Raw genomic sequence first — 15,092 nt, forward strand, 5'->3', positions numbered from 1 at the left:
AATGGATGTCTCCATGACAGGTGCCTCAACTTCAAGCACTACCTTATAGCCTTCTTATTTTTCTTTTTTTTTGTAGTATGACCCTTTATGGTCATTGTAAAAACTTAAGAGAAATAAATAAAATATCTTAATCATACCTTATCTTTTTTACTCATGCATGCTGATCCGAGATGATTATTTGTTAATGCCACTTTGTAACAATTAATTAATAATACCACTTTGAGATGAGTAGCCGAGCGATAACTTCATTCTATTCTTGTAATGTGGGTGATCATAAGGAATGACGGCCATTGATTTTTCTAATAAGGTTACATCTGGAAGAGAGCACAAGATGTGTAAGGACATGCCACGTTACTTCATCCTGGTCTGCGAAGCATCGTCAGGATTTATTTTTGATAATGAGAAGGTACATCATTAATTACTTGATGGATAGCCATGCCCCTTTTGATCATTGATTGATGATTGATGCAGACATTGGCATCTATAAATAGAGGCTAATGGGTAAAAAAACTCAATCTCCCATCTTCTTTCTTTGCAGAAACTCCTCTCTCCTACCGTGATGGCATCGCCCCCGCACTCCCCTTTGCATCCCCCTTTGTCGTGGGGGGGAGGCCAGGGTAGAGGAGAGATATGCCTTTATAAGAGAAGCCTGGAGAAGGGTGAGAGCCATGAGCGCAAGTCTGTCTTCCTCTTGTTGGGCACCTTCCACCGCACGATCCCCATCAATGCTCAGGGGTCATCACACCCCCCAGTTCGAGCAGATTCCTTCGAAGGTCCAGGCCCATTGTATTCAGGAGTACCGAGATTTTGTGGAGTTTAAGAGGGAGGTCATTGACATTACTGCCGAGAAATTCATCGATGCTTTCGAGAATTGTAAGGCCTGCCAGCTGCAGATAATGTCATATTTAAAGCTCCACTCCTTTCAGCTCGAGAATAGCAATGAGGAGGCTTTCTCATTAGATAAGGACTGAGCCTCCTCATCCTTGAGCTGGAGATCGAGGAAAGTGTCTGCCACCCGATCATTGCTATGCCTATGATGACAAGAGCTCTGAACTGAGTTTGCTGGTTGATGGGGATCTACTTTTGGACCAGCATGATCTTCTGGACTGACAAGATCTTTTTTTTTGTTTGCAATGTAGCACTGAGAATGCCATGTAAAAGAATTTTTTTCTTCATTTTTTTTTGTAAAGTGGTGCTCAAGGCACCCACACTTTGTAAATATTTGAATTAATGAAAATTATCTTGCTTCTGTCATGCTTGTGTCTCGTATCTATATTTATGTTTCTGACTTAGCATACGGAGTCTAGCTCTGACTTGGAGAGCCTAGGATTATTTTAGTCACATATGATTTCGACCTTAAGAATTTAGGCTCGCTCCAATCTAGGAGTCTTAACTAGGTAGTGTCTCAAACCAACCTGCGAGTCATTATGTGCTAGGGCAGATCAAGAATAGTTGGAGAAAGTAAAGACCACTTTGCTCAAAAGGCAACTAGTACTTTATTTATTGCATGAGCAGCTACTTGTCTTTGGCTCAAATCATGAGAAGCGATCTGTTCTTAGCTCATCTTATGAGTGGTAGACTCAGCTAATCTTGATCCGAGAAGGAGCATGTACCTGCGGCATCTTATGCCCTCTTCGATGGTATTTTGAGGGTCTGGCTAGTTAGTCCTCACAGGCGACATCGTGTGCCTGCGGTATCTTGTGCTTTTCTTATCTTCGCATGAGAGGCAGCGTGTGCCTGTGGCATCTTGTACCTATGGCATCTTGTGCCCTCCTTGATGGCCTTCTGAGGGTCTAGTTAGTTAGCCCTTATGAGAGACATCATGTGCTTGTGGCATCTTATGCCTACAGCATCTTGTACTCTCTTCGATGGTGTTCTAAGGGTTTGGCTAGTTAGCCCTCATGAGAGGCATCATGTGCCTGTGGCATCTTGTGCCTATAACATCTTGTACTCTTCTCATCTTTATGAGAGAGATAGCATGTGCCTGCAGCATCTTATGCCTATGGCATCTTGTGCCTTTCTCGATGGCCTTCTGAGGGTCTGATTAGTTAGCTTTTATAAGAGGCATCGTATGCCTGCAGCATCTTGTGCTCTTCTTATTTTCGCATGAGAGGCAGCGTGTGCCTGTGGCATCTTGTGCCTACGGCATCTTGTGCCCTCCTTGGTGGCCTTCTAAGGGTCTGGTTAGTTAGCCCTAATGAGAGGCATCGTGTGCCTATGGCATCTTGTGCCTACGGTATCTTATACTCTTCTCATCTTCGCATAAGAGGCAACATGTGCCTGCGGCATCTTATGCCTACGACATCTTGTGCCCTCCTTGGCGACCTTCTGAGGGTCTAGTTAGTTAACTCTCATAAGAGGCATCGTGTGCCAGCGGCATCTTGTGCCTACAGCATCTTGGGCTCTTGTCTTCTTCATGCAAGAGGCAGCGTATGCCTGCGGTATCTTGTGCCTACGACATCTTGTGCCCTCCTTGATGGCCTTTTGAGGATCTGGTTAGTTAGCCCTCCGAAGGTCCCTTAGAATCTCTCTCTGCTTCTCGTGTGACTTGGGCTTTGTAGGGATCTTGTAAGTTAGCCCCACCTCTAAGTCGTGAAGGTTTCTTGGATTGTCCTCCATGAATCGACCGTAGCCACGGCCAAGAAAACCTATATAGTTAACTAGAAAGAGATTTCTTCATGCCAATATAGAACCTAAATACTCATTCATATAAAAAGATGTTACAACATCATTGATAGTACATATGGAGGTTAGCCAAATTCCATGGCCTGGAGATTAGCATCCTGTTGAGCTATTTAAGCCTGTAAGTTTTGGGACATACTACTTCATCCATCTGATAAGAGCCTTCTCAATTGCATGATAGTTTCTCTTGCTCAGTGGGCTGTGAAACCTCGACCCATCGTAACACCAGATCGCCAGCTCAAAATTTCTTCAGTTTAACTCGAAAATTGTAATACTTGGCCACTCTCTGATGGTAGGTAGCCATTCTTATGATGGCACGCTCTCTGCTTTCTTTAATTAAGTCGAGGTTAGCCCATAGCTACACTAAGTTAGTATTTTCATTACACTCCTCGACTTTAAGGGAAGGAAGCTCGAACTTTATAGGGATGACTACCTCAGTCCCGAATGCCAAGTTAAAAGGGGTCTCACCAGTTGAGAGCCTTTGGATGGTCTGATAGGTCCACAACATATGGTAAAGCTCATCGACTTATGACCCCCCAGTTTGGTTGATCTTGGCCTTTAAGAATTACATGGTTCGATTGGTCACCTCTACTTCTCCATTCATCTGTGGGTGTTCAACCGAAGTAAAATGATGTTCTATCTGATATTCTCTACAAAACTCATAGAGTCGAGTATCCCTGAACTATCTGCCATTATCTGTGATCAATACCCTAGGATGACTGTAGTGGGAGATTATAGATTTTTAGATGAAATCCTTCACTTTGACTTCTATTATGCAGGCCAGAGGCTCAACTTCGATTCACTTTATAAAGTAGTCGATAGCCACTAAGAGAAATTTATGCTGATCTGACGCAAAAGAAAAGGGGCCAAGAATATCTATCCTCCATTGGGTGAACGGCCAAGGGGCACTGATAGGAGTCAAAGATGCCACCGACTGATGCTAGATATTGAAAATCATTTGGCAGCAATCATACTTTTTGACAAATTTGCCTGTATCTTGTTGCATGGTGGGCTAGTAGTATCCTTAACAAAGAATCTTGTAAGAGAGAGATTTATCCTCTAAATGGCTTCCATAGATATCTTCATGGACCTCCCGCAGTGCATAATCCACCTCGGATGGATGCAAATATTTCAATAATGGCAAGGAGAAGGACCGCTTGTACAGCTTGTCATCATAGAGGACATAATGGGCTGCTTACCTTTTTACTTTTCGAACTTCTCTATGATCAGATGGTAGCTCACCCGACCTCAGATATTTGAGTAGAAGATCGATCTAGCAAGGCTCTTCATCAATTTGTTGAATAGCGAGAGGCTCCTTAAGGCTCGAGATTTCAGTATCTCAAAGTACGTTCCCTCCTCCTAGTCGGTGGGTAGCAAAGTTGCCAGCTTTGATAGCACATTTACCTTGGCGTTGTCTACTTTGGGGACTTGCTGAATGTCAAAGCTCAAGAAGATCAAGGTTAAGTTCTTTATCTTTTGGAGATATCTTTTCATGTTCTTCTCTCGGGCTTCATAGTCACCCTTGATATAGCCAACCACTAACTGGGAGTCACTAAAGACCTTCAAATGCTGGTCCCCTACTTTTCTTGCCACCCGGAGGCCATAAACCAGAGCTTCATATTTTGCTTTATTATTAGTGGTAGGGAAGTCAAAGCATAAGGCATATCCTGCCATCTCTCCTTCAGGACTGGTTAGAATGAGTCCAGCCCCTACTCTCATCACACTTGATGAACCATCTGAAGGAAAAAAAAGCCTGTTTCTAGTGGATAACCAGGGTTGTATTTAAAAATTTTTTATATATTGGACTAAATAAAGATCAAATTTTTATCTGAATTATAGTGGAATAGAGATCAAATCTCCAGAATCTGCATTCAAACCTTCGCGTAGGCGGGATCTGCAGACTCTCTACTTTGCACACACACCAAGCTTCACAGAAAAGTCAGATGAAGCCTCGGATTGAAGAGCCTTCACAAGGCCACCAAAGGAGGAGAGATAGCTGCTGGTGTGATGCCTCACACCAGCAAGAGGACACCCATTATAGGGCCCACGGCATGGAGGAGGGGGGGCGGCAAGGAGGATGCCCAAGGGTGACGCCCACTAGCTCTCTCATGCCTCTCTCTCTCTCTCTCTTTTTCTTTTTCTCACAATCTGATTGCTATGTATCCATAGGTAGAGACCCTCTCTATTTATAAATTATTCCTCATAAGTTATAAGATTAAGACTTCTAATTCAAACAAGCTTTGAATCAGTCCATAACTTATCAAAGAAGTACTCCTACATGAGAAAGGATTGGCGCCTAGGTTGGCACCTATATGCACCCACACCCATATGGGATGGCCTACAACTAGCATCATACAGGTGCTGGTCGGTCATGGAAGTGAGAGAGTCTTAGTGAAAATAGACTCTAAGGATCTCATCCAAAATTGGATCAAATCGAATCCAATTCGAAGCTGATTAGAAACAATTTTGAAAGGCTATCAATCCTAAACTATTTAGGATTTAGGATCCAGTTTAACTTAAAATTTTGAATCTAATTAAGTCTAATTAAATCAGATCTAATCTAAAATTAATTAGCACTTAAATTCAATCTCTCATAGACTTTTTGGATCATATATCAAAAACTGTTCATCCTCGAGATTGAACCTGAATCTCATGTGTAGTGCTAGCTAGACATAATCAATTTTTCAATCTTATTTGACTCATAACTTAATTCTCAATCAAGTTAGTTTATATATTCAATCAAGTCAAGTACTTTCAAATTAGACATATAAACATAGGTGAATACTTTTCTATATCATCTGACTTTTGTACGTGACTCCATAAGTTCGAACACTAAGTCAATAGCATAGAAACCATTTTCTGTACTAATCGAAGATACCATCTAGCAATGATTTTCAATATCCGGATAAGTTGAATAATCATAAGAAAATATTATAGAACCTATGCATATGGTTATTGCATAATTCATCCCTTTGATCCTAAATACTCTAGGATGATCTAGAGTTAACTGTCAACCCTGACAAAGTTATTCACATTGTATTTCAACCTTTCAAATCTATCTCATGGATTACCCCGATCAAGATTTTACTAAATTAAAATACAGTGATACATCAAATCCTATAATCTATATATAGACTTCGCAAGTACTTGACTGTATCCAGTAGCCTTCTGTTACTACATTAGAAATTCAAACAGTCCGACACTAAAGCACAGTAAGTTGCTTGCAAGTCACTATGGTGATCTCAGGTATGAGAGATACTTATGCCATATGCTTCACGAGTAACTCTTGACAATAGAGTGCTCAGTAGGTAAGTCACTTATTCAGTGATGATGCAGTCCTACATCTCACCTGTATGCCATACCAGTATCACCACACTCTTTGGTTAAGAAGACAACCAACCCATATGGTACACAATGATCTCTACTTGATAAACATCATCGTCCTGCAATAACGTATCATTTGATCACGAATATGTTTAAGAACTATACGATAAATCTTCCTTTATTGATTACTAACATAGTTCTAAGGACTTCATCACAACACAAGAATTCTATAAGGAAGATGCAACTTTGTGATGAAAAATATCAAAATAATTTTATTTATCAATGCATAATTTATATACAAAATGAATTCAATCGTCATATGATTAATTTTAGGATATATTTTTCAACAACTCTCATTTGGACTAAAGCCAATTGGGGTAGTATCTTATACCCATCTGTCATTTGAAATCATCAAACTCTTTGATCCTGAGAGCTTTAGTGAAGGGGTCGGCTAAGTTCTCTTTTTCATCGATCTTCTGAAGCTCGACGTTACCTCAATCTATGATCTCTCATATTAGATGGTAGTGGCACAGAATATGCTTGGTGCTGGTGTGACTTTAGCTCTTTCTCCTGCGCTATGGCTCCAGTGCTGTCACAGTACCGCAGGATGGGGCCATCAACAGAAGATGTAACTCCTAGCTCGATGATGAATTTTTTCAACCACACTGCTTCTTTTGTAGCATCGGATATGGTAATGTATTTCACTTCACATACAGAATTGATTACAGTATGTTGCTTAAAATTCTTTCAGTAAACAGCTTCTCCGTTCATAGTAAATATGTAGCCCGACATGCTTCTACTATCATCACTATCTGACAGAAAATTGAAATCAGTGTATTCCATAAGTTTCTAGCCAGTGTCTCTATAAGTCATTGCTCTTTAGTATTTCTCAAATACTTAAGGGTTGTTTTCACAACCTTTCAATAATTTTTACCTGGATCAGATTGGTACCTACTCACTATCCCTAGTGAATAGACCACATCCGATCTCGTATACATTATAGTGTACATGATAGATCCCACTGCCGAAGCATATGGTGTTCTACTCATACGCCTGCTCTCCTGAGGGGTTGTTGGATAATCCTTCTTGGAGAGAGTAATTCCATGATCTATCGTCAGATAGTCTTTCTTAAAATTCTCCATGTTGAACCATTTCAACATGATATCAATGTACATAGATTGGGACAGTCCAAGCAACCTTCTAGATCTATCCCTATAGATCTTCATCTTTAGGATGTAGGATGCTTCTCTCAAGTCCTTCATAGAGAACTGCAATGATAACCATAGCTTCACACTCTACAAAATTGGAATATCATTTTTTATTAACAGTATGTCATCTACATACAGTATAAGGAAGATGACTACAGAATCGGTAGTCCACTTATAGATATAAGGCTCTTCTTCATTCCTAATGAAGCCATACATTTTGATCACCTTATCAGAATACATGTTTCAACTCTTAGATGCCTGCTTAAGTCCATAAATAGATCTATTTAGCTTGCACACCTTAGACTCATCTGTGGATGTGAACTCTTCAGACTGTATCATATACACTTCTTCTTTCAGCTCCCTATTAAGGAAAGTAATTTTGACATCCATTTATCAGATTTCATAATCTAAGTGTGCAGCTATAGCAAGCATAATCTGGATGGACTTGAGCATTGCCAGAAGAGAGAACGACTCATCATCGTCAATACCATAACATTGACGGTAACTCTTGGCAACTAGACGGGCTTTATAGGTTTCTATCTTTCTATCTGCTCTTCTTTTTCTCTTAAAATCTACTTACACCCTGTGGGTTTTATCTCTTCAGGTGGATCAACTAGTGTCCATATACTATTGATCTCCATGGATTCCATCTCGGACTTCATGGCTTCAAGCTATTTCTAGGAGTTGGGCCTTTGCATGGCTTCTATATAGGTGATCGGATCCTCATCATTTTTATCTAGTTCGATGGGGTCATCGTTTCAGATCAAAAAATTATAGTATCTGTCTAACTGAGGCGATACTCTATCAAATCTCCTCAATGGTACCTTTACTGGCTCCAGATTCGATTCTCCAATCAAATTCAATTCTATGTGTTGGTTCTTCTACCTCTTGAACTTCACAAAGTTCAATTTTACAGGCATTAGTTCCTTCTCTAAAGAACTCTTTTTCCAAAAAGACTGCTCTGTTGTTGACAAACATCTTTTGATCTTTAGTGAGGTAGAAGTAGTACTCTTTGTTTCCTTTAGATACCTTATGAACAAGTATTTATCAGACTTAGATCCAAGCTTATCTGTCTTTAAATGCTTGATATAAATTGGACACCCCCAGATCCTAAAATGTGAGAGCACCAACTTATGCCCAGTCCATATCTCATATGGAGTTTTATCGACAGACTTGCTCAGCACCTTATTCAGAATATAGCAGGTAGTTTTTAGAACATATCTCCAAAAGAAGATTAGCAAACTCACAAAATCCATCATGGATCGGATCATGTCTAACATGGTTCGATTTCTCCTTTCAGACATCCCGTTATGTTGTGGTGTTTTAGGAGGATTCCACTATGAGAGAATCTCATTCTCTTCAAGATATGTTAGAAAATCACTAGTAAGGTATTCACCTTCTCAATCTGATCGAAGAGTTTTAATACTCTTCCCAGTCTATTTCTCTACTTCAGTACGAAATTGTTTGAATATTTCAAATGATTCTGATTTATGCTTCATAAGATAGACATACCCATATCTCGATAAGTCATCTATAAACATAATGAAGTGATAGTATCCTCTTCTAGCACTTATGTTCATAGATCTACATACATCAATATGTATTAGACCTAGGACATCATTGGCTCTTTCACTTTTTTTCTTAAAAGGTGACTTAGTCATCTTACCAAGCAGACAAGATTCATAGGTTGGTGATGATTCATAATCATTTATTTCAAGAATATGCTTCTTGATTAACCTATCAATCCTATTTTTGTTCACATAACCAAGCCTACAATGCCAAAGATAGGATTCACTGACATTATCTATTTTAGGATGTTTACTGGATGTGTACATTATACCAACAGACCGTGATATTATATATATACCATATCTTAATTATCCTTACATAATTATAGTATCATTCATAATGATATCGCAAAAAATTATCTTTTATTATAAACTTAAAATCGAGTTTAGCCAAAAGGCCTATAGAGATGATATTTATTAAAAAGGAAGGATAATAATGACAATCATCTAACATGACACTACTGGATTTGAAGACAAGCTGCAAAGTTTCTAAAGCTAGAACTGGAACAAAATTTTCATCTCCAATGTTCAGGAACCACTCACCCTCATAAAATTTTCTACTTACCTGCAGTCCCTATAACGAATTATAAATATTAATCAAACTTTCGATATCCAATATCTACGCAGTAGTATTACAAACAGAGAAATTACAAGGAATTATCATATAAGTACCTTATGAAGCAATCGTTTACTTCTTTCTCTTGTTCTTCGGCCTGTTTGGATCAAGAGTGGCTATGTAAGCAGAATAATTCCTTTTCTAATGATCCAGCTTCTTACAGAAGGAGCATTCTGCTTGGCTTTTATCGACTTTCGACATTTTACTCTACTTTGGATCAACGGCATGAGTGTTCTGCACCTTCTTCTTCTTTCCTCTCTTAGAGTATCAACGACCTGCAGATGAACCTCCCACAATAACTTTTTGGAGCTGGTGGTCCTTCTCAAAAGTCTACAGTAACTCTAGCAAACTATGGTAATTCACTGCAGGCTTCGTCATTCTATAATGATTGAGAATGAATATGTAGGATTTTGGTAGCAAGTTGAGGATATCATCCTTGTCAACTGTTCATATAACAAAAAGCCAAGTTTGCTCAAGTATTCAATCTGCTCAATCATGTACAATGCATGATCGGTGATTAAAATTTTCTCTCATATATGGATATTGAACACTGCACAGGAGGTTTTGTGTTTCTCCGCATCCTTAGGGGTGCTGAAGGACTCATTCAACATTTGAATGATCTACTCTGGCTGCACATCCTCAAATTTATGGCTAAGTTCGTCGTTCATAACTATCCTCATTATGCAACACATAATCGTGCGATCATTGAGCCACTTCAAGTAAGTATCTCTCGTAGCACAAAGAATGTTGGCAGTAGATTCTTCAGGTGCTTCATCTGTAAGGATGTACAGAATTCTCTCGTGCTCTAAGATGATCTTCAACTTTCAATACCAGCTATCGAAGTTGGATCCGATAAGCTTATCACTATCCAACAGCGAATGGAGGGATAGTGTGTTGGCCATAGCTTAAAGAAAAAACAAAAGCCTATTAGTATATGAATTACTTTTAATCTCAAAGATATGGACTTTAGTCTAAAGATTCTTTCACTATTTTATACGAATTGATAGTCTCTACCTCCAACTCGAGAAATTACATTAATTTCTTAGCGGCTACTAGGATCTACATAGTTTGCATTTGGGCCCGAGCATGGCATGACCAATCCTAGTGCATCTATGAGTAGGTTCATAATCAATTATTTCTCCAAATAACTTCTAACAATTAAGTTTTGCCCCAAGCATCCCTTCAGCAGGCATGTAGCAGCTCTACCAAAAATCTTGATTAAATCCAACCATTAACATGACAACATCAAGTACATCCAACAAACGAATATCCAGATCTGAGTGTGGCTCAACCAACCTGAACATTGATCTAAAAGTACAACAAGATGGTCATATGATGGATGATAATTCTAATATGTAATAAACACCAGGCGTATGGCACCTCCAATGCCTATTTGGAATATTAGACTTATTATCACGTACCTTAATAGGAGGCTATGAACAAATTATCTTCATAACTATTTTATTTTAAGGACCTAATAATTTAGAGGATTTGATTTTATTGATTTGAGAATAAAAAAAAAAGTTAACCTACAAGTCGTAAGTCCTCCCACTAACTTCATCAAGCCATATAGAGGATTAAACACAGGTTGCTCTAAAGACATCTAAATCAGTCATACTGATTAATCTTGATGGCATGGGTTAGCTCGAATCGACTAGTGATCTAATCAAAATATAATCTACTAAGTTGGTCAGGTAAATGAGATCAATGGGAGCGATATGCCATTAACTCACCATAGATGCCATCTAGGTGAGTAGCTCTTAATTAATAACCACTTGATCGAATCTGCCAGACTTATCTTAGACACCAACTGATTAATTAGTTTTGATTTGGTCCACCAAAAGATTCGGGCTCAACCATAGAACCATGATCATAGTCTATTTATTAAGGTCAAAAATATGGACTTGATCAAACTTCAACTATTGAGGTTGATCTAGAGAAATTTTAATCTAATCTAATTCAACTCTTGATTAGATTTAATCAATTTTTCTACTTGATCTATATGTGTTTCTAACCCTAGGTCTAACCCATTAGAAGGATCTGATTCATGCTAACCCATAGCTCATCAATTTATGTGGTGTCTTAATGATCTTCAATTCTCAAATTTAGATCGTTTAAATTGAATTCATAATTAAATGTGTGAAATATGTGTTTCATTTTGTAGAACTATTCTACCACGATTTCAGATGAAGCATACCATATATTTCAGGTCATGAAAATAAATTTTCATAATATGTTTAATAATTAAACATGCATAGGTATGATCTAAACTTCACACATACATCACATGCATCATGGCAACTTTTAGATCAATACCAATTATATCTAATGTAACATGCTTTTTTAGATTCTACAATAATTTTATATCTAAATTTATCTTATTATAATAAATCATAAATTATTTTAGATCTAATCTAAATATATTTATGATCAAAATAATTTATAAAAAATTATTTACTTTTTTTCTTCATAAAATCGGATCATAATGACACCCATACACATTATAAGAGAACCCGTCGGATAGGCAAAAGAGGGAGATTAATCCTTTCGATCTCTTATGACCAGACAGTTTGGTGATCTCATCAATCTGAGTACTGGGCTACTAAGATCTGAAATCTAATTTCATATACAATCACATCAACATGCAATTTTGATAAAATAATTTATGTCATGAACATATCTTTGATCTTATCAATCATGTTCTTCATCTAATCTAATTAGATTTGATGCATCAATATATCATATCAAATCTAAAATATATCTTATACTAATTATAAAATATCAATTTCAGATCTAATATCATATAAAAAATTAATTAGATGCAAACATGATGTATAAGGATTAAATTTATGGTTAAATCTGTTTTGATATAGTGCAGAATTTTGTTACAAATCAGATCTGAAAATCTATCAAAATAGATTTAATTCAGATCTAAAATAAATCTAACTTCATAACCAATATAATAATATTAAAATTTTATTAAAATAAATTTAAAATAATTTTTAAATCAAATTGTTATTCCAACAAAATTGAGCAATAATAAAATTATGTTATAACAAATCTTAATCAATCATTGATTAGATTCATATAATCCAATCAAAATCAGATCATAAATTTTATTTAAATAGATCTAAATTAGATTTAATAGCTAATATAAAATTTTAATTACATACAATATGTAATTAATCCAAAAAAATCAGTTATACATCCATGTATCAAAGTTTGGCTTTGATACCAATTGAAGGGAAAGAAAGCTTGTTTCTAGCGGATAACCAGGGTTGCATCTAAAAATTTTTTATATAGTAGACTAAATAAAGATCAAATTTTTATCTGAATTATAGTGAAATAGGGATCAAATCTTCAAAATCTGGATTCAAACTTTCACGTAGGCCTAGATCTGCAGGCCCTCTACTTTGCATGCATGTCAAGCTCCTCAGAAAAGTAGGATCAAGCCTTAGATTGAAGCATCTTTGCAAGGCCACCATGGGAGGAGAGATAGCTGCTGGTGTGATGCCTCACACCAGCAAGGGGATGCCCACAATGGGACCCATGACAAGGAGGAGGGGGGTGGCAAGAAGGAGGATGCCCAAGGGTGACGCCCACTAGCTCTCTCACACCTCTCTCTCTCTCTCTCTCTTTGTCACAGTCTGATCGCTATGCATCCATAGGTAGAGATCCTTTCTATTTATAGATGATTCTCTATGACCTATAAGATTAGAACTTCTAATTCAAATAAGCTTTGAATCAGTCTATAACTTATCAAAGGACTCTTACATGAAAAAGGATTGGCACCTAGCTCGACGTCTACATGCACCCAGGCCCACACCCATGTGGGACAGCCCACACCCATGTGGGACGGCCCACAACCAGTACCATATCAGGTGCTGGTCGGCCATAGAGGTGAGAGAGTTTTAGTGAAAATGGACTCTAAAGATCTCATCCAAAATTGGATCAATTCGAATCTAATTTGAAGCTGATTCGAAATAATTTTGAAAGGCTATCAATTCTAAACAGTTTAGGATTTAGGATCAAGTCTAACTTAAAATTTTGAATCTAATTAAGTCTAATTAAATCAGATCTAATCTAAAATTAATTATTACTTAAATCCAATCTCTCATAGGCTTCTTGGATCATAGATCAAAAACTGTTCATCTCCGTGATTGAACCTGAACCTCATGTGTAGTGCTAGTTAGACATAGTTAACTCTTCAATCCTGTTTGATCCATAACTTAATTCTCCATCAAGTTAGTCTATATGTTCAATTAAGTTAAGCACTTTCAAATTGGACATATAAATATAGGTCAATACTTTTCTACGTCGTCTGACTTTTGTGTGTGACTCCATAGGTTCGAACACTAAGTCAGTAGTATAGAAACTATTTTCTGTACTAATCGAAGATACCATCTAGCAATAATTCATGATGTCTAGATAGATCAAATAATCACAAGAGAATATTCTAGAATCTATGTATATGGTTACTGCATAATTTATCTCTTTGATTCTGAATACTCTAGGATGATCTAGGGTTAACTGTAAATCCTGACAAAGTCATCTACATTGTATTTCAACCTTTCAAATCCATCTCATGAATTATCTTGGTCAAAATTTTACTATAATTTAGAGGGGTCAATCCCATCTTGATCTACACACAGACTTCACAAGTACTTGACTGTACCCATTAGCCTTCCGTTACTATATTAGAAATCTAGATAGTCCGGTACTAAAGCATAATAAGTTGCTTGTAAGTCACTATAGTGATCTCAGATCTGAGGGATATTTATGCTCATATACTTCATGAGTAGCTCTTGATAGTAGAGCGCTCAGTAGTGAGTCATTTGTTTAGTGATGATGTAGTCCTACATCTCACCTGTATGTCATACTAATGTCACCACACTTCTTGATTAAGAGGACAACCAACCTATATGGCATACAACAATCTTTACTCAATAAACGTCATTATCCTGTAATAACGTATCATTTGATCGCGAACATGTTTAAGAACTATATGATAAATCCTCTTTTATCAATTACTAATATAGTTCTAAGGACTTCATCACAATATAAGAGTTCTATAAGGAAGATGTAACTTTGTGATGAAAAATATCAAAATAATTTTTATTTATTAATGAATAATTCATATACAAAAGAAACTCAATCATCATATGATTAGTTTTATGACATATTTTCCAACACCATCCACGTGCAGTGTCCAGAGCTCCTCTAGGTCAGATCCCATATCTACCTCCTTGCCTCTTGAGCTTTCGCCAGACCCTGGGTTCTCTCCTTTTTTCAAACTCTTTGCAACTTTCGAGTCCTCCCCATTTGAAATGGTGCACTTGAAGATGAAATCTGCCAATACCTGGGCTTTGATAGAAGGCCGCGGATGGTACTGCACGTCTAGCTCGATGAGTTCTAAAGACCACTTTGCAATCCATCCCAAGGTATTTGGGTGGTGGAGAACGGCTTTAATTGGCTGATCAGTAAGCAAAACCATCGTATGAGCCTAGAAATAAGGTTGTAACTTCCTCACCATGATGACTAGTACAAACATCAACTTCTCAAGTTTAGAATATCTGATCTCTACATCATGGAGGATCTTGCTGGTGTAGTACATAGGCCTTTACACTCATCCTTCTTGAACCAGGATTGAGCTGACTGTGACAAGGGAGACGGTGATATAGAGAAACAAGTCCT

General features: G+C 37.5%; 1 protein-coding gene across 1 annotated transcript; it reads right to left on the reverse strand.

The window, feature by feature from the left end:
* Positions 1 to 4,041: 4,041 nt before the first annotated feature.
* LOC140858812 (uncharacterized) lies at positions 4,042 to 14,892 on the reverse strand. The gene is made up of 2 exons (XM_073260095.1): positions 14,592 to 14,892; positions 4,042 to 4,418 (listed from the first exon to the last, which is right to left on the reverse strand). Exons 1-2 carry the CDS (start codon positions 14,890 to 14,892, stop codon positions 4,042 to 4,044), a joined length of 678 nt encoding a protein of 225 aa, XP_073116196.1.
* Between the last annotated feature and the right edge of the window lie 200 nt (positions 14,893 to 15,092).

The sequence above is a fragment of the Elaeis guineensis genome, chromosome 6, assembly GCF_000442705.2.
Source record: "Elaeis guineensis isolate ETL-2024a chromosome 6, EG11, whole genome shotgun sequence".
Lineage (NCBI taxonomy): Eukaryota > Viridiplantae > Streptophyta > Magnoliopsida > Arecales > Arecaceae > Elaeis > Elaeis guineensis.

Excerpts from the sequence above, each read along its gene's own strand:
- LOC140858812 (XM_073260095.1), bottom strand. The coding sequence starts at position 14,892 with ATGGTTTTGCTTACTGATCAGCCAATTAAAGCCGTTCTCCACCACCCA. Across the intron at positions 4,419-14,591 it reads CTGGACACTGCACGTGGATG|ATGGTTCATCAAGTGTGATG; the intron begins GTGTTGGAAAAT and ends TTTTTCCTTCAG.